Source organism: Capsicum annuum, chromosome 9 (genome assembly GCF_002878395.1).
Source record: "Capsicum annuum cultivar UCD-10X-F1 chromosome 9, UCD10Xv1.1, whole genome shotgun sequence".
Classification (NCBI taxonomy): Eukaryota; Viridiplantae; Streptophyta; class Magnoliopsida; order Solanales; family Solanaceae; genus Capsicum; species Capsicum annuum.
In genome coordinates this window covers 68,900,355-68,921,882 of record NC_061119.1, presented here as the reverse complement: position 1 = coordinate 68,921,882, position 21,528 = coordinate 68,900,355, and the positions used below count along the sequence as shown (strand labels likewise).

Sequence of the window (21,528 nt, the reverse complement as noted above, 5' to 3'; positions counted from 1 at the left end):
TGGTTACTTGATCTATCATCTCTCCCTTAGCTTTAAGCTATCATCATAAGTCTGTGAATACTAAACAAATCTCTGAACTGCACTGAAATCATCATCACATACTTACACTCTGATCAACAAATGCTCGCCTTACTAAACACATTATTTCCTATGTTTCCTCACATACTACTAATATCAAATTCACACCTTCATGCTTAATTTCAAGTAAATAAACTTAAATTTCAAACTCACACTGTTCAAGCTTACTGATTAATTATAGCACAACTATCCTTATGAATACATAATCTATTTAATCTGGATATCGTATCCCAACTTGTCTACTGCTAAACTCATGGGTTCATGCTTCTAACTCTGGGTCACATGTTATTATAGGATTTTGAGAAGGGATCTGATGGCATATCTAAATCTGGGTTCGAGAACGAGTCCTCATAATCATGAATGAGATCCTTACAACTTTGGAACATAACTTAACTGAAGAGATACTGTCTGAGAAAGTCCTATCTTTAGGACTTGAGCTTCACTGTTTCTATTACCTTGAAAGTAAGGTGGAATTAACATGAGTGAAGCATGATGAGAATCTACATGAGTTTCTTAAAGAACCTTACTATAGCACGATCTGAGACATGAAAGAAGAGAAATTGTTCCTAAAATATCTCATAGCCTCCTGCACATAAGTATGGTGTACAACATGCATGTCCAAGACTCTACTATATGCGGCTTTCAAACTTCTTAGGACTCTATTAAATCTTAGGATCTGATACCAAATATGTAACACCTCGATTTTCTAAATCGAAATGCTACACGGTGCTCATGACCCTGAAGGACCACAAGCTAATCCATTACTGATATCTATACTTGTACACTACATAATATAACATAAAAATATAAAAACATGTACTGAGTGGCCATAAAGTTCAAATCTGAATAAACATCTGATAAGACAACGTCTAAAAATGGTATAACAATACCAAAATAGATCTAAAATAACTGTCTGACATGATATAGTCTGAAAAGCCTCTAAACTGTCTGAATAAGGAGTTGATGGGACATGTCCCCAACTAACTCTATCTAGCAACTGAACTAAAATAGTAAATGAAGCAATAATCATATCGTCCTTGAATGAGAAGGACTCACTGCAAACCCTGAACACTGAAATGCTACTGTTAATCCGGAGCTCGTGCTTTTGAACCTATGGTGTAACATAAGAGAAAGTACCATAGCGCAAATTCATCAGTACGTCTGAATGTATTGAGTATACGAGTGAGGTAGGCTAAATACAAAGGGTTATATGATGAATAATACTGACTGATATGAACGTGAGAATACAAACACACATACGTAACTGTAACTGAACTCGTAGAGATACTGACTACTGAGTCTGAATACTGACAACATGAGTGTACTGATACTGAGATACTGAATAGATGAACGACTATTTCTGACAGTTCGAATTATGAAGAACTGGTCTGATTGACTGTGTCTAACAGTCCTGAAACTGAATACTAAGTATGTAAACTACTAATAAGTGAGGAACTAATACAGTTTTACTAAATACTGAGGGACTAGTACTATGTTGCTGATACATGAATAACTGTATATGACAGTTCTGATTATGAAAAACTGGTCTGGTTGACTATGTCTGACAGTTCTAAAGCTGAATATTGATATCATAAATTCTGATAACTGATGTAACTGATCCATGAGTTCTGAGAACTGATATAACTAATAGCATAAGTAACTGTATCTGACAGTCCATAAATCTGAAGGAAATTATCTGAGTTCCGTTTTATTTTTGAGTTGATTGTATCTGATAGTCCTAAAATTTGAAGAACTATCTGAGTTCTTTTACTGAGACTAGGACTGAAACTGAGACTGTGGGAAGTATTTGTCTAACCGACATGCCCCAATAATGCATATAGTTAAGTTGGGGTCCAGTCTCTACCCCAACTAGAGGGGTATCAATACCGCGCCACTAGAAAGGATAGCTGTGAGTGACCCTCATCTGGCAGGTACTCAAATGAGAACGGTGGAAACCCTAAACTGACAGGTTAAGCCACACCATTAACCCTAATATGATAGGTTAAGATGTCTCAACCTACGCTGGCTACGTAGTTCTGGAACACAATGATGACTACTAAGAATCACACCCAAAACTGGATGGTGAGTTCCCATCCTTGGGTTCACTCGGTGCTAACTTCTACTCCTATCTAAAGGATACTGAATTGAATAACTAAGCTAAACTGAATAAATGAACTGAAATTATTAGCTGAACTGATACTGATTAACTGGACTGATACTAGTGGTATTGTTTAGCGGAGCTAAACTAAGTTTACTGGTTTCCGATGACTGACGGAATGTACTGAGTTCTAAGGACTGGTTGAGAGTACTGAAGTTACTGAGATTAACTGTGAATACTGAGGTTGCTGAGGTTACTGAGCACTGAGATTACTAAGATTACTAAGATTACTGGACTACTGAGATTACTGAGATTACTGAGTTTTCCTGAGTCACATGACAGACTGAATTCTATAGATCATGGCTTGACTGAGATTATCGTGATAACATGACATGGCTCTAGGCATACAACTACATTTTTTTAGTACAAGTACCCCCAGGACTCGATGGAAGAAAACTGACACAACGTGACTTTCTTGAATACATGACCATCAATAATAATCCATAATACATAAGTGAGGGATTTCATGAAGTACATGGTCATCATAATATCTAACATAGATGGGAATTCTTGAAATCAAATCATAAATCTCATATTCTAATATCATGGGCATTCCGACAACATATACTATTTATAACAGTGGCATGGAAACCATTTAAGCATAAGGGAATGACAAACATGTAACATTTTGTTCATATTGTAATAATTTGGGGATAACTCATGTGATACTTCAAAATCATGATCTTGTTCATAGCATGTAAGGCATATAGACACAATATGAATCCATTCCCCAATCATCATGTACATTCCATTAACATATATATTGCACAACAATGACAAGTGAGCTCTTTGAACATAATAGACTAGCGTGAATTTATCATATAGTTCACCCCTAAGTTATAATACATGATTTTTATCATTCTAGACATTTTATCAAACACCTTACATGCAGAATATTGAGCATAGGTGTACTTAACAAATTTAGAAATCTTGAACTACCCAAATTCATGGGTTTCAAACTAATATGCCCATACACTTCTTAGAAACATAGTTAGATACCATCTTGAAACACAATTAACAACCATCAACATGAACATAATCGCATAACAACATAAAGCTCATAATTTATTATTTAAAACATGATTCTTGAGTTTCATGGATGAAGGGGATCTGTGGATGAACATTACACATACCTTATTTCTTAATTACATGAAGATTGATGGAGAGAATTGTTTGAACTTGAATCTTCTATGAAAACCCTAGCTTGTTTTCTTGAGAGGATTTTGAGATAAAGAATATGTTTTGGTGAAATAAGGGCTTAATTCCGTGTTTAGGCATTATATAGGGGTGGGAAAAGGACCATTTTACCCCAAAAACGGACTGTTTAAGTCACCTGGACACCCACATGTGTGGCGCACACTTTATCATACACCTTAGGGTGTGCGTCGCACATCTTATCGCACATATTAGGGTGTGTGTCGCACACCTTATCGCACACCTTAGGTTGTGTGTCGCACACCTTATGTCAGGCGACGTACTCCACTTTGCAAAGTCATAACTTCTTGCTCGAGTGTCGGATTTGGGCGAAATTGGTATCATTGGAAAGCTAATTCAAAGATATTTCATTTGATATGTTGTAGGACCTCTAATTCAATATATACAAGGAGTTATGACTGATTAAATTTGACCTAAGTTTTTACGCTTACTAAAACTTGAACAATAGGAAAACTTTCAACTTGTACTTGAGTTAGGGAACCTCTATGATCTAAATTCATGCTCAAATAGATTTCCACACTACATAATTGATTAACACACTTAATTTACATAGGATTCGAGGCCTTTGAAATGTCTACACATAGGAATGACGAATTTTCTTTCTAGTTCAAAATGTGGGGTATTACAACCTCACACCAAACATGAGCTAAAATAGTCCTTAATTTATCTTGAACTATTTATCCCTTATACTCATACCAAACCATCTCTTAGTTGTAATTAACTCATAGCATTTACTGTAATAAGCAAAGAAATGATGATTAGCTACAAATTCCATAGAAAAATTCTAATATGATTAAGACAATATATACGGATATACAAAAGTATCTACATAAAAGTCGCAAGATTATAATAGAAAAGAGCCTAAATTTAAAGAACAGAATATTGCATTAAGCAAAGGCAACAACTATTAAACCATCACGAGTAAAAACAACTTTTTGAAGTTCACAACTAAAAGCAGCTTACCAGTCATTTCAAACACACACTAAGAATTTTCAAAAAATTAGTATCAACCAAAGAATGGATAAAAAAAAAAATAAGTAGCTAGTTAGAAAAGATTGATAAATTTTAATTTTTAATAAATAAATGACCAACTTAAAAATATTTAATAATTATTTTGAATGTTCCAGCCCATGGGCTGACCTCTGAGGCTGACGGGTTAGGCCTCTGAGGCCAATGGGCCAAGTGAGGCTGGACTTATAAGCCTCATTCAAAATGGACTGAAAAAACTTAGCCTTTTTAATTAAAAGGTTGGGTTGGGCCAACCTCACGGGCCAAGCCCATTTTGACAACTCTAGTTACCAAACCATGAAAAATTAAATCATATCATACCATTAAGAAATAATCAAAACAAATAAATTTCTCTTAGGGTGTGTTTGGTATGATGGAAAATATTTTCATGGAAAATAAGTTGATTTTCTACTTATTTTCTTATGTTTGGTTGGTGGGTGAAAAATATTTTTCGAAAAATATTTTATGGTGTTTGGTTGGTGAGTAGAAAAATATTTTTAGTTATTTGGTTGGTGAGAGGAAAAAATATTTTTTGAAAAATACTAGTAAACAATTAACTAGTATATCAGGCAACTCAACATTCTATCAGAACTAATTAAAGCATAGCAAATAATACTAATATCGAGTATCAAAATATTACAAGACGCTAAAATTTAAGCAACTACTACTTACATAATTCAAGCTTCCTAATCAATTCCCACAAATGCACAAAAGAAAGAAGTTTGGAAGCAAATACACGATACATTATAAAAAAACAAAAGAAAAGAGAGGTTTGGAAGCAAATACACGATACATTATCAAGAATAAAAGGGTGCGAATAATAGTTACTTCCAAATCCTATGAAGCTAAACCAACCAATAGGTGTCACTATTGTTGTTGCTTGAATCGTTCCAACCACACCTTACGGAGATTTTGATTTTTTGCCATGAATGCCTTAGATAAAGTGTCGCTTTGCACCAAATAATCAAAAGCATCACTGAGGAACTCTTCATTATAACCTTCCATTGCCATAACTTCCTCATACAACTTTGTCACATCTAGACGACTATCAATCATTCTACCAATTGTCGCAGCCACTTCTCCAAACTTTATTAATATATCACCTAGAAATCTTGCACCTCAAAAGAATGTTTTCTTCTGCGACTTGCCTTGATTTGAGAGGCTTCGGTTACTTGCACATCCTTTTTGATGGATGGTCCTTCAATGTCATTATCATTATCTTTCTCGAAAAAATGATCAAAATCTATATCTTCAAATGATTTAGCATAATCTCCCCTAGCCCGATCATTTCCACACACAAGAGATATTTCGTCAAACATTTTAATTTTTTTGTTGATGAACTTGTCATAATTCAGATGTGCCTACAATACAAATATTAGAGAAAATTTGGTATCAAATTTATTTGGTTCTAATAGGTTAATGTAACATAAACAGACCATTACAAGCACAATAACTAATTGTCAGTAACGTATTAGTGTAATAAGACACAATGCAAATTGCAGATTGCAACGCCCATCACAGTTTCCGCTAGAAAATTTATAACCTTCCTTCATTATAACCTTTCTTATGATAAGATATTAGGACGATCTTCAAGTTGAGAATACCTATAAAGTCAAATAGTTATAAAGGGTCAATCTTAATGATCATATACCTTTGATTTTTTCCCTTTCAATACCTTCACTGCCCAATTATTGAGAAGAAACTGCAATCATATGGCTGTCATAAAAGAAACAAGTAATGAATTAGTTAAAATACAACTTGCTTTTATGTGAATTGCTCATCTCTAGTGACCTTTGAAGATACTCCTTAAGGAAGCAGTAAAAGGTGGAAACACTTCCAAAGGTACAAAGAACAAAAACTAAAATAGAATACAGAACAGTAGTAGTTACCAACTACTTTGCATATAATTTACATATCAACTAATCATTGTCAAGCTAAATAGTATTATAGTCAACAAAAAGGAAACAAAATGAATATTCAGCTTTTCTAGTATTTTAAAAGTAAACTATAGTATCAAATAGCATATTCTTCAGAGATAGTCAATCACAAGAATAGTTAGATCATCCAAAATAATACAGAGGAACGCGGGATCCCATAAAGATATATGTTGACTGTTGTTTATTGCCTCATAACACTAATGTTATCACCAAGCGAGCTATGTAATGAGGATACCTTATGTCAATCGAGAAGGCGAGATCCCGGATCCGATGAACTAGATATGGAGCATCTTTCTCAACAATTATACTGGTATTTTGAAACAAAATCATGATTCAGATGCAACAAAATCATAACCCGTATGATAGCAAACATAACCATAAAAAACTGGCATGTTTACGACTTTCAATTGAACTAATCAAGAAATTAGAACTACCAATCAAATTCTTCAAAAAGGTACTAGTTCCAGGTAAAACAAAGAAGAAAAGCAAGGAAATAATCGCTAGCTTGCCACGCTGAAATATGCACACAATTTTATTCAACAAAATAAAGTAATAGAACTACCAATCAAAATTTCACAAAAGAAATCAGTACCAGGGAAAACAAATAAGCAAACAAGAAATAGGCTAACAAACACATTTTACCTGAATATGGACCACATAGACTTCGGGACTGGCCGTAATCATCTTCAAGTTGTCATCCCATCCAAGACCACTTTTGTTTAGTAGAGTTTGGATTGTACTCCAAGTGTTTCTTATTGTTTTAAGATAGTTCTCCACATGCTTAGATGAACAATCTATTCGTAGTTGTTCGTTAATGGCATTCGAAACACGATTGAATGAGCTGGCCTTAAGTTGACTAGTCGATTTATTCCCTTGCTTTACTTCATCAGCTAGAATCTCCAACATCAAATATCCCATTGATTTTGACCACCTGAACTGCTTCTCTCTTTTTCTCCCCATGATTTACTATTATAAGTCAAGAAACTATGTTGAATAAGTCATACTCAACAGAACACAAATACAAATTAACATAAATTTATGAACTCTTCTATACTAAATAAAAAGAGAAAAAAAAAAGAATACTCAAAGTTAACATAAAGACAATAATGAATATTAGAAGTATTTCTTTTATCAAGGATCTGCCCAAAAACTACAACATGAAAAAGAAATAAGGAAATATCATAAGCTAAAACAAGCAGCATTATCTATTTAGCTATCAAGGTTTGTTAATACACTAAACCCCTCATTCCTTCGCCTATTATAATTTATAAACATGGCATGAGTAATTGCATCTCTTTTTTATGATCATTTTCTAGCCTCTTTACGCCTTTCTCTTTGTTTTTGATAACGTTGACTTCCTTGAGATTTTTAAGTAATTTGAACGTTTTGAGGTTGAATTAACGCCTCAACATCTACTTATTGTATTATCATGTCATTTGATTCCAAATCAACTATGTGATTACGTAAAATACACGACACTAATACCACATCCACTTGTGCCTTAAAGTCCCAAAAGAGTTCATTGCCAATAACATGAAATCGTCTCTTGAGAATGGAAAAGGCACGTTCAACTGAGAATCTCATTGATGCATGATGAAGATTGAATAATTCTTTTTCATTTTGGGGAAGACAATTACTATACTCTTGCAAGTGATAACGTATTCCATGATAAGGAGGAATAAACCCCTTATGAAGTCCATATCTTGCATCTACAAGATAGTATTTATCTACAAAATCAAACTAAAGTTGATTAATACACATTCTTCACCTACTTTTCCTATAAACTCCTTTGTATTAAATAAGATACCTTGTGGGATTTGGAGACCATGTGGTCTCTCCAACACATCATTTAATATGCGAGAATCATGTGCAGATCCTTCCCAACCAGCAAGCACAGACGTGAACTTCAAATTAACATTGATGACGGCTAATACATTTTGTGTTGTTGTGCCTTTTCGGCCATGAAATCTATTTTGTTATTCAATAGAAACAGATGCAAGCACATGTGTTCCATCAATTACTCCTATACAATCCTATATACAACTTAAGTTAATAATATGTAGGAGTAGTATTTTTCATAAAATGACTTAAAATATGGAATTTTAGTATGTCACTTATGGTAAACCAGGTATAATATCGATAATTGTTCATTATTTCTGATTGAATGGTTTCATCCGGTGATTTTATAAGGATTGAATAGAGCTTCAAAACTGCTTTAAGTATAGTGTAGAAGCATCGATGAATAAACTCGGTTGACCTATAAAAGTGTGATCCAATCTTTCGAAATCGTTCATTAAAATAAATAATCTCTAAAATATCAATACTTGTTCTTGAACAGACATATTTTTGATTGAACACAACAAACTATTTCTTCTAAGAGCATTGCATAGTTCATAAAACACATGCTTACTCATTCTTATCTAACCTGCACAAGGAACATCACTTCCATTCAAAATACTATTCATGTAGAATTCTCTTTCTTGATCTTTATTAACATAAGGTTCTCTAGGAATGCTACTTTGATGTTCGTAGGCAACAAGTATTGCAACTCTGATAGCTAAAATAAATGTGGTTGGAATTTCGATTATTGTATCATCTTCATCTTGGTTAGTCAAATTCATCTGTTGTAGTGGCCAATGTAATTTCATTTACTATATAATAGAGGAAAAATATACAAATGTGAAAGTCCTAAGATACTCATGTAGCTTGAATCTACTGCTAATCGCTCAATTATCTCACAATAACTTACCAATTTGCATTGAAATTTAAACCCAAATTTTAATTTTCAAACAAAATTGAACTCAAATAAAAGTTGATAGCTAGTAAAATCTTTAAATGTAATTATTTGCCCAATAATCAGCTACATAATTGTGAATATGGGTTAAACAGAAGACAAATATTGAATCTTCGTCATCATGCTAAAAAAAAGGAAAAAGAAGATAATCATCAAGGTGATTGACAGTAACGCAACTAATAAAAGAAGTAAGAGCAATTTAGAACAAGTAAAAGCAGTCAGTAAAGCAAGTAAAGGATTGTTTAGAGAAGACAAAAATGTCAAGAAACTTAGTAAAAGAAGGGGTAAAGAAGGTGGGGCAAAAATTCAAACAAAATTGAACTCAAATCAGAATCCAAACAAGTGAAATAAGAAAAAATTAAAGAAATTTTTAACCAATCACCATAGAAGAAATCACTTATACAACATACCTTTTGAAATTGTTGCAAAAATTGTAGTGGGGAGAATGAGAGATGGAAACCCTAAAATTAGAGAGATATGTGAAATGCTTCTGGGTAATGCTACTTTATTGGGAGCAGGGGAGATGGATGGGGTGGGGGTGGGAGGATAAGTGAGTTCTCAAAATTTTCTAGAAAATGACTTTTCTTGACCCATTAAGTAAGTCATTTTCTTTGAAACGGAGGAAAGGAGTTATTTTGAAAAATATTTTCTCAATATTCTATTACAACCAAACAAAAAAAAATAAAAAAATATTTTCCATCATACTAAACACACCCTTAATAATTATGCCATATCATACCACGAAAAACACCATTCAAAGAGAGGGTTAAAAAAACGAGTGATTAGGACAACTAAAAATGAACATACAAGTTCCCGAAAATTTACGTACAACTCGCACATAGAGATGAGATGCGTAATCCTCTCTTCCCTTAACTTAGCAAGTAGCCCCCAGTTTTTTGAAAAATTTTATCATGGTTGAGGTCCAACCAACACAAGTTGTGTGAGGGCACCTTATATGTGTGAGAATTGTTTTTGTGGGGCCCACTATCTCTTTTCCACTTTCATTTCCTTCAATTCTTCTTTTTTCTAGGCTTCATTTTTTTAAGGGTATTTGACCATGAGAAATTTTTATTTTTCTACAAAAATTATTTCACTTTAGTAAAAATAGCAATGTTTGGCCATAAAATTATATTTGAAAAGTGAAAGTAAGTTTTTTTCATATCATTCTCTCACATAAATTGAAAATAAATTCAATATACAAAGTGAAATAACCTTTTTGGGGGGACAAATAATATTTTGCTTTTCCCTTTTTGGGGTTAATTTGTATTTACTATTTTCTTTAATTTTCTTTTTTTTCCCCATTTTTTAAAATTATTTTTTCTCATGTTACGATATTAAATAAATCGAAGTTTTCTTTTTGCTTTTTTTTTTTCTAATTTTCTCTTATTTCTTATTTCCACATACTTGTAAACGAATTAAGTTCTTTGATCACTCACCATGATAGCAATTTCTATTTTTTATTATGTCTTTTTTTCAGTAGGTGCAGGAAAATTTGGATACTAAAAATTTAAAATTGAGTTTCATAAGTAATAAATCTATTCTTCATGAATTTATATAATATTATTTGTTATGGTTCAATATTATTAAATGAGTCTCTAATATTTAGAAATAAAAAATCATCCTATATGTTTTTATCATTAAGGACATCTCTTGTATAGCAAAATCATTTAAAGCAGGTAGGGCCAAGAATTAGATCAAATTTAGATAGATTGGATATTACATAAACTGAAATATTAATTTTTTCTTACAACTTTAGAATTGTCACGTCATTAATAAACACTAAAAAATAAATTAAAATATCGTTTAATTGATCTTAAATTAAAATATGTTGAATATTTTTAAAAGATTCTTTAATTTTCGTGAAAATATGTTATGTGAAAAGTTAAAATTAAAATATTTTTAAAAATAAAAGAGATATTATTTTAAAAATAAACTTAAAATATAGTAATAAAAATAAATTAAAATATACTTTAAATTTGATTTAATTACAAAGATCTACAAATAAAAATTAGGAGGAAATTTTTTTTTCAAAGTACTTAGCGTCAGGAGCACGAAGAGAATTAAAACCAAAATGTAAAAAAAGAAAAACAAAGAAAACAGTAAATAACCCAAACGAAAAGAGTAAAAAAAAAAAAATTATCAAAAAAAATAAATAAAAAATTAATCACATTGAAAGGATAAAAGAATATGAAGAAGAGGAAAGGCTAAAGAAAATTGTCCACGCCGGATCCAAAAGATCCACTTGTAAAAAAAAATAGATGACTCACACAATTATTATGTGGCATGTGTGGCCACAATAAAATTTTCCCCAGTTTTTCTAAAAGCTCTCTTTCCTCACGTCACAGTTCACTCTCTAACTTTTCCTACCATTTCTCTTTCCCATTCCCATTTTCCACCGCAAATCTGACTCTCATCGCACCAGATCGGAGCCGAAGAAACTCTTGCAATGGAGGAGGCACTGGAATTGGCGCATGCTAAGGATACAAAGGAGAGAATGGCGGGGGTCGAGAGACTCCACCAACTTCTCGAAGCTTCTAGAAAGAGCCTCTCTTCTTCTGAAGTTACTTCTCTTGTAGATGTTTGCTTAGATCTTCTTAAAGACAACAACTTCAGAGTCTGTCAAGGTGCTTTACAATCACTTGATTCCGCGGCCGTTCTTTCCGGTGAACACTTTAAGCTTCACTTCAATGCTCTTGTACCTGCTGTTGTTGAAAGATTGGGCGATGCCAAACAGCCCGTGAGAAATGCTGCTAGGCGATTGTTACTTACTTTGATGCAGGTATACTCATACATGAGTGCGCCTACTCTTCATTTTACTCTTTAACTCAACCCTAATTGGATTATGTTTCTTTCTTTTTTTCTCTCTCTTCATGTACATTAGTTGAGGTGAGTTTTATGCTAAATTTTATTTGGTTGTCTACTTCATACGGACCTAAAAAGAATTTCTTCAACTCTTAGAACAAATTGGATTGGTTAGAGATTTGTATAGTAGTGCAGGGATAAGTGTGAGATTTCTGAAGAACCCCTTATTTTTGTTTTAAGATGAAGCACTATGAGTATAGAGGATTCATATAGCCAACCCTGGATTGTGGTATACTTGTTGTATTGGTACAAACGCCAAATAATGGTTGATTTTTTTCTTTTGTCTTTTTCATTTTCATTTTGTCGGGGTCGAGGGTGTTTGGAGGTGGTTGAGCCATTGGAGTCATTGATTGGAAAGGTGAAGGTTAAAGAAATTTATGACCCAGTTGTTTGCTAGTGACAAATAATATTTTATGAAGGCCAGTTGATTAGGCTATGTCTAGTATTTTTAGAAGGATTCCAAAATATGCGAGATGCGGCCCAATTAAATTTGTTGTGTAAATCTAGGTTTTAACAAGAGGATTTAAACTGAGAACCCTTCTAACTAAGATTTTGAAGTTGAAACTTAAAAATTTGAGTTTTTGAAGTTTTGAATTGTGAAACTGTAAGTTGTGTTATTGGACATACATTTTTCTTGGTAAAATTGAAAGTTGTTGAGTGGAAGTGAAATTCATAGACCCCTTTTTGGGAACTTGAAAAAGTTTGAAAATTCATTGCCAAACAAATATTTGGAGATAATTTTTCAAAATCTGATCCAAAATCTATAGCCAACCACTAGCTTATTTTACAAACTTCAGGTATACTTTTATTTGAAGTTATATTTCTAGCTTTCTGATATATAATCTATTAAATATTTTAATTCTTTCTTTTTAATTGATGACACATCCAATCCATTTAATATGTGATCAAGTTCCCATTCGGTTACGAAAAATTCATTATTTGGAATGCGGAACATTACTAATGATCAAGTTCTTTGACATGTTAATTTTGACCAAATATGTGATCATCTAAAAAAGAACAGCAATACAAAACAATGTTGTTATGATGTTTGTTGCTTATATGCATAACTAATTTAGCGATGATGTTTGTTGCTTATATGCATAACTAATTTAGCGTGTTATTTAACTGTAGAAGGGTAGGGGGTGGACCCTGTCAAACCATTCACCACTAGCCCCCGAGGATTTCTCGGTTATACAAAACATGTAAAACTATTTAGCATGTGAAGAGTTTTTATCAGGTAAAAGTATTTTCATGAAAACTGACCATATACAAGGGGTATTAAAAGATAAAGAATTTACAAAAATTGATTCTCTACAAATCTTCTATTGGGAGCTCCATGGGTGCACCAAAAGAAAATAAGGGATCAGAGAGACAGAGACTCTTCCTCAACTAGGAAAAACTCGACTTTACCCCTTTCTCTCTGTTCACACCGCTCACATTGATGTGAGTAGAAACACATTGCATGCGCTACTTCTTCACTTCTCCTACTCTTCCAACTAAACATCAACTCTTTCACAATACTTGGCATTGTCCATTAAGTGCCCACCCACCTAACATATCGCACCAAGCGTATGAAGATAATATAATTGGGATATTCTTTAATCATTTTCTTTCTCTTTTCACAAGGCAGAACACATTGTTGAACAGTCACAAAGATGTAGATAAGATAACACACTTATCAATTTTTTATAAGAGGACCCTTGTCAAATTCATTACTTATATTGCAAGGGGATTTTTTCAAGGTTGATTTATTAACTTTCAGCTATTGTTAGTTTGCACAGCCACAACCATATAGGAAACAACCTCTCTTTCCCACAAAGGTGGGGACTACGAGTAAGGTCGGGATAATCCTACATCCTCCCAGACCCACCTATGGGGTTGCACTGGGTTTGTTATTGTAGCACAGCTGCAATCAGCATAAGATGATCTTGACTTGTGTTCGAGGGGAAGAACTAGAAACCTATTTGGTTGATTATAATATGTATATTCACAGGTTTCTTCACCAACTATCATCGTTGAGAGGGCAGGGTCTTATGCTTGGATGCACAGAAGTTTCAGAGTTCGAGAAGAATTTGCTTGTACTGTTACATCAGCAATTGGTCTTTTTGCATCAACTGAGCTGCCCCTTCAGCGAGCTATTCTTCCTCCTGTATGTGATTCAGCATGAATGCCTATGAAGCTGTTTTGTATGTTGTCATACAAAATTAACCTCTTGCTATCCAATTTATGAGCATCCTTCTCTTTTGCTGCTATTGTCAGATTTTGCAAATGTTGAGTGATCCTAATCCTGGTGTTAGAGATGCAGCCATATCGTGTATTGAGGTTAGTGAAACTGTTCTCGTATCTCAATTTCATGTAGTTGCTGTACTGGGTAGAGTGGATATTTTTCTCTTTTATCTATTAAGGAAGTACAGACTTTTTGTTCCATTTGAATTGTTAAGAGTTGTATTTGATTATTGTCTGTATTAGCGATTTTGCTGATGACTTGACACTGTTAATTGTAGCTATATGGTAAATTGGTAACATTTGGAAAAGACAAAAGACAGTATGTATAAGACCAACTGTAGCTTCATTAATTTGACCGTTTTAAAAATTCAGACATTTTATCGCGAAAGGGAGATCCAGGTATTGGTTTGCCCATTGTTAATAAGATTTTATTACTTGGTAACTTTTTCTTTTTTATATAAAGACTTGATGTTGCTTACCTGAATATTCCTTGACATGCAAAAGAGACCGGTATACATCATATAATTTTACAATAGCTTGAATATAGAGAAAAAGGAGCTTTGATTAGGCATTATGTTGGAGTCTGGATGGGAAGAGAATGCTAGTTAGCAATTTTTTTTTAATGCCATGGTGTTTGTGAGGGCTTGCACGGACCTTTGTTCAACTGGGGTACCTGCTATCCTCACCAACGTAGGTACGGGTAACCTTGTCTGTTAAGGCTTGGACAGAAGAGAAGAAACTTCCTAGTTGTTTTTGCTTCTTCTAGGATTTGAGAGATTTAATCCATAAAATCACCCCAGCTATTTAATAAGGTCAGTGTTTGGACAGCAAAAGACAACAAGGGTCTGCCTTGCCACGAGGCGACGCGCTCGCCTTTTTGAAGTGAGGCGCCAAGTAATACCAAAAATTAAAATATTTAGTTGCATATATAAATAACCAAAATCTCAATAGCACTAACATATTAACAAATATTTCAACTCAAAAACTATAAAGTAGATAGCAGATACACCATTGAAATTGCTGTTAATGGGAAGATAATTTCTGTATTTATTAGTGTAATTATAATCTAACTGAATTGAATTGAACTGGGCAGAAATAAAAATAGGACTGGAAAATTGTTAAAAAATGGGCAGATTGCAGAAATACAAAACAGAACAAAAAACAGAGATTAAGTCGTTAAGAGAAGAACTGAAGAAGAAGAAAGAAGAAATTAGAAGAAAAAGAAAGAAGAAACTAGAAGAAGAAGAAAGAAGAAAGAAGAAATTAGAAGAAGAAGAACTGAAGAAGAAGAAGAAAGAATAAGTCGCTTGAAGTTTGTGCAAAATGCTAATAAAACCCTATTATTGACTTTTTACTTTTAAAACCCTAAACTGATGGCTGTTTTTTCTTTTAAAGAACAAAAGGCGACGCCGTTGTCACCTTTCTCGCTGCGTCACCTCTCGCCATTTAGCGCCTTTTGGATATCGCCTCGCCTCGCAGTAATAGGTGGCAAGGCCTTGCCTCTCGCTAGCGCCTTTCACAACACTGATTAAGGTATATAAGATTGAGTGTCAATAAAAATCATGTGGTTTGTGAGGTTTTCTACTTTTTGATACACGTCTCGTATAGGGGTAAATTATTTGCCCATTGTTAGTAAAATTTTATTACTTAATTTTTTTTAAAAAAAATATTAAGGCTTGGTGTTGCTTACTTGAATATGCCTTGAATAGACATGCAAAAAAGGCTAACATAATTCATATAATCTTACAATAGCTTGAATATAGAGATAAAAGAGCTTTGGTTAGGCATTATCTTGTAGTTTGGATGGGAACATAATGCTAGTTTCCTTTATTTTTTGAAATAGTTGTGTTTGTGTCAGCTTGCCTGAACTTCGACTATTTCAAGTGTTCTTGCTACTTCCCACCAGCGTAGATACTAGGTACTCGGTTTTCTCGGTTTATCAAGGATTGGATAGTTGGGAAGAAATCACTTAATAGTTTTTGCCTCCACGGAGATTTGAGAGATTTTAATCCATAAGAACATCCAAGTTGTTTATTAAGGTATTGAAGATTGGGTGTCGTTCGTAGATATTTTTGTGAGGCTTTTTACTTTTTGGTATACTTCTTGTATATGGGTATTTTTTTGCCGGTTGTTAATAAATATTTTATCATTGTGATAGAATTTTATATTAAGCCTTGATGTTGCTCACTTGAATATGCCTTGAGTTAACCTGCAAAAAAGGCAACTCCCATCATACATGGGATAAGAGATAAGAGCTTTGATAAGGCATTATGTTGGAGTTTGGATGGGATAAATGCTAGTTTACTTTTTTCTTTGGTAACTGCGGTGTTCATGCCAGCTTGCACTGACCTTGACTATTCCACGACTTATCTGCCACTTCCAACCTCCCATCACATTTGGTAACCATGTCTACCAAGACTTGGATAGATAAGGAAAATACCACCTAGTCATTTCTGCTACCACCGAGATTTGAATGTGAGACCTCATAATTCTCAATCCATTTTAATGACTACTAGGTCGAACTTACACATTTTTTTTTCCTGAAAATCAAATGTTGATTTCAGTTTCAGAGTTACATAGAGGAGGCTTAGTCCAGCTTAGCTCTTTTTACGATATAGAAATACAATTATTTTGTGAAGTTCAGTAAAAAGGATAAAATAGGCATTTAAATAATCTCACATACAATTACATCATATGGTTGAAATTTAATTGAAGAGCTATGATAACGCTTTTGGGGAAAGCTTCCATATTTGTGAAAAGAAATTTATTGCGCCTTTTACTTCCTTCGCCAGATGAGAAGGTGGTTATCGAACAATCCTATATCAACATTTATAGTGGCACGTATATATGCAACACGGCGGGGGGGGGGGGGCACCTAGTGATCCTCTACTTTCAATTGTAAGGTTCGGGATTTGCGTTACTAAGGCAGTAAAATTGGGAAAATGCCACAATTGACCTTTGGATAGCAGAGGGTGGGATTGGGGCACTACCAAGAAGCGTGTCTTGGGGAACTCAGACACAGGTGAAGGAATGAAAGAACACAAAAATAAACCTGTGCTTTGCTCATGTTCTTTACTGCGATTTTTACACTTTGCTCACATATCAAAAGATTATAAAAGGGTAGCCTACACCTTACTCCATTCATTATACCGAGACTTCTAAATACCCATTTCCTCAACTGGTATAGCCTATGTGCTACCCCAGACTTTTAAAGTCTTTATTTTTTCTGTTTAGCATATGTTGGAACGTAGGGATCCACTTAGTGTTAGGGGACCAGGTCCCTTGACAATCAAATGCAATAACACAGTTATAAGAGAAGAACAATGCCGAAGGTAAAATACACACTATGTTTACGTGTAAACCTCCTTGCTCAATGGAGGAAAAAACACGACCTTTCTCATCGGATTTCCCAACTTCTTCACTAAGCTTCAAGCAACAAAGTGATTACAAACTCGAATAATCACAAGGATTGAACTCTTAATCCTAACCTCTTGTAACAACTCTATGACAAGCTATATTGCTCGGGCTCTTCAAAAATGTCAACGGGTGCGTGTCGGATTCTCCAAAAATAGTGTATTTTTGAGAACCCGACATGGGTGCAGCATCAACTTAGATTACAAGACTGATGTAGTGACTCTACCACACCCTTTTGTCGACTAACTTTAGTCAACAATCGTAAGTAACTCTACCCAGGAAAGACATCGATAAAGATTGAAAAAAACTTGACTAAATACAAAGTGACTCGACCAATTAACTCTAATTGATGTGGCTTAAGCTAAGACTTAGACAAGCAATCAATCTACTATCCTTTATAACTCAGGCTTAGATTTACAATGTAAGAATAAAAGACACAAGACTCAAAAATGCAACATGACTACACAACACTCGATCAGGTCCCTTGTTGAAATATGAGCAATGGTCTTGTAGAATGGTTTTTACTTAGGAGATAATCTTGATTGCAAAAACTAGGTTTTGCTCTTTGTGAGTGTTCCTTTTCTAAGAGAGAGCATAACTTAGGATGCATGCCATTGGTCGAGGTTGGCTTCCTCTAATGCAGTGCTACCAACTTTCTGCACAAAGTGTAGTTTCCAACCGTACTCAGTTGGCATCTTCTGAAGTCAACTTCCTACGGAACTAGGTCCAATAGATATTGAATTTATTAGCCGATTAGGTCCTTTGTGGTATAGTTTGTAAATCATCAAAACGTCACTAGTACAACATTTTCCCCTTTTTGATGATGACAAACTATTCCCCCCCTGTCATCAGGACCAGGTTCATGTAGAAACAAAAAGCTCTTCTCCCTGTGACCATTATTGATTCGCTTAATTACAAGAACCAGGTTCCTATGAGAAACAACCAAACACAACTTACTAATACTAATAAACTAACTAAGATCTCTATAATCAATAACAATCTTCCCCCTTTTGACATTATAAAAAAGTACAACAGTAAAACAAGAAAAGTGAGAGGTAAGGGAAGTTAATTCATGCCATTGAGGCAACACACGAATGAACTGGCTAAAAAAAAGAAAGCACACAGTAGACAAGGATAGAGGGAACTTTATTAGAATAGGAAAATTAGCATCATACATAGTACACAAATTAAAAATACAAAAGAAAGCCATACATAACTAGCTACAGGAGACAAAGATGTCTTGAGCAAAAAGGGACACTAACGAGATAACAATAGGGCTTAGGAGGGAAGAGGCTTAGGGGCAAAGGAGCTAACAATCAGGTCCATGTGCCCACTCTCAGCAGCGTGGCATTGGGTAGCTGCTTAGTGAGGTCCTTTACTTCATTATTGAGACCCCAGTGAGGAGGTTATAACCCGTGCCTTCAAAACATCAGTGGCACCAACTCCCTTTGTGGAAAGTTGTTGCACTTTTGCCTTGAGATGAGAAATTTCGGCATCCCTGGTGGCTAAGGTCACCCTCATTTCCTCCAGATCCGTAGTCAGCCGCTCTTGGCTCTCAATTAGGTCAGAAATTTGGGACCTGGTCCCCACCTTGCCTTCCATACACTCATTTTCAATGAATGGTCATTGTGATATCTTCTTAATAGTTCCAGCCTTTGTTTTTTCACACACAATCTTGAAATGATCAAACACCTTGTTCAGTAGGTACCCGCGGGGCATCCCATGCTTTCCATCCTTTATATGCATAATCTTATGCATGTGCTCAATCATGATGGCAGGAAGACTGATCATTTCAAATTTGCTGATTTCATATGGTGCAGGTCCATTGCAGATGCGATTGTACGCTTTTCTGAGTGTGGCTGCAAAACCTTGTTCATCGACTCAAATAACAGTTGAAATTTCCCTTTTAGGAATTTCTTCGTCACTCCCGTCTTAGATTTTCCCCCAACTCACGAAGCTTCCTGCACAAACTCAAGTGAGGGGTGTTGATTTTTCACAGACCTGATCCTATCTATTGGAACATCAAGAATCTCCCCATAAATTGCTTCATCCAGGAAAATACCCTTTGCATCATGGTAGTCAAGCTCAGTCCATCAGAGAACTTGATGGTATAGTAGAAGTCTTTTGACTACTTGTTCATGAACAACAAGAACTGGCATCTCAAACAAGTGAAGCCAAGTCTTAATGTCGGACAAACTCCACGAACTCATACAAACTAGGTTGATTGAAGATCTTAGGATCAAACACCTACTTGTCAACACTTTTTGTGAATTGAGGATTCAAATTCTTTCCTCCCTAATGAGGACCTGGTCAACCTTTTGCACTCTCTGTTTCTTAGGCGAGGTACTTGGTCCCTCTGCTGATGGCCACTGCTTCAAATGTGGTGGAGTCAATTTCAGGACCAGGTCCCGTGGAAACATCATCCCTCTTTATTTTGACTGAAATATGTTACTTTCTCTGCAACCTTTGGCTTTGGCACGGTAGATTTAGCAGGCCTTGAGACTATTGCTTCCTTCCTTTTCTTGCTCGTAGCAATGGCCACATCGAAATCAATCTCACCATGTTTTTCCTCATCCTCCACTACTATAACATCTTTAGTGGGTAGATACTTATTTTCCTTCTTAGACATTTTCCTCAAGTTTAGCTTACGAGTAGTGGCTCGCTTGTTTGCCTTCAGTGCATCATTCATGAGTTTCTTATCTGCCCCTCTTGTGCCATAAGCCTTCACTGGCTCATCAAAGATCTAGTCTTTCCCCTCATACCTACGTTGTCCTACTCTAGTCCAACTTAAGTCGTTTAGTTCATCCCCCTCTTCTTCATCTACTTCATCTACTACTGGAGGTAGGAGTACCGTTTTAGCTGCGTGAGTTGAAACCAGAGTTCCATTATACATTGGACATGGTGACTCTGGGGTGAGTTTGAAGTGGTGGACTGAAACCCTCTTGGGTCACACGACAATCGGGTTAGACTATCTATTACCTAATCAACTCTTGCCTCTACACTGCTTGGAGGGTTTCCTCTTTCCTCAGGCAAGTCCCTGTTGAATATGTGTTCGTCAATCGAAAAAGGTTCTAAGACATTGAGGGTCTCGGGTCTCGTGGGGACTTCAGTGGTTACTCCAATAGCATGAGATTTATGTCTCGGGTCTCGTGGGGACTTTAGTGGTTACTCCAATAGCATGAGATTTGACCTGAATCACAGGGACAGACTCAATAGGCGATTAGAAGACGATCATGGTGGTCAGAGGTGGTTCCTCGATGGTAGATAGATGGCATGGAAGAAAGAGAGGGTATGTCGGCACTGATAAGAGATGCGAAGAAGGTACCTATCCCTGTTTGGGAAGATAGGTTTGCTCAAAAAAGGGGCTTTCGAAGTTCGGAATAAGATTTGTCGGTGGGGAGTCAGAGTGAGGAATCTTGTCTTCAAGAAGTGTCTTGGTAAGGAAGACGATTGGGGCCATTTTTTTGTGTGAGGGAGTTGAAGAAGATAAAGTGCAAGAGAGTCACGTGAAGATTGAAAAATCATTAAGAATTTTTGTGTGAGAGATGAAGGTTATGATTTTCAGCGAGTATATTTAAAGAGATAAAAAGGGGTGTCATTTGGGTGTAAATTGAAACGACGTGGTCCCTGTTGGACACGTCGGTTCACTTCTTCAAGTGATGTGACAACGATTTGGAGAGGCGGGAAAGGACACGTGGCACCTCATGGCTTTTCTTTAGCATTTTAAAAAAAAGTAATATATAGGATACTAGCTTTGCTTTAGGGATCAGGTCCCTACATGTCTGATGAAGTGTTCTTCTCATGTCTGTCCCACTGCTCTCTCACTCCAGCTAGTC

At 35.1% G+C, this 21,528-nt stretch overlaps 1 protein-coding gene and 1 pseudogene across 1 annotated transcript in view; one reads left to right on the top strand and one right to left on the bottom strand.

The window, feature by feature from the left end:
- Positions 1–5,200: 5,200 nt before the first annotated feature.
- On the bottom strand, positions 5,201–7,439 carry LOC107842543 (annotated as a pseudogene).
- Positions 7,440–11,487: 4,048 nt separating this feature from the next.
- Positions 11,488–21,528, top strand: part of LOC107842542 (CLIP-associated protein) — a gene marked incomplete in the record, with an annotated part of 34,319 nt that continues 24,278 nt past the window's right edge. Inside the window, 3 exon segments of the mRNA XM_047396826.1 lie at positions 11,488–11,969; positions 14,046–14,201; positions 14,312–14,374. Coding sequence (XP_047252782.1) covers positions 11,637–11,969; positions 14,046–14,201; positions 14,312–14,374 — 552 coding nt within the window.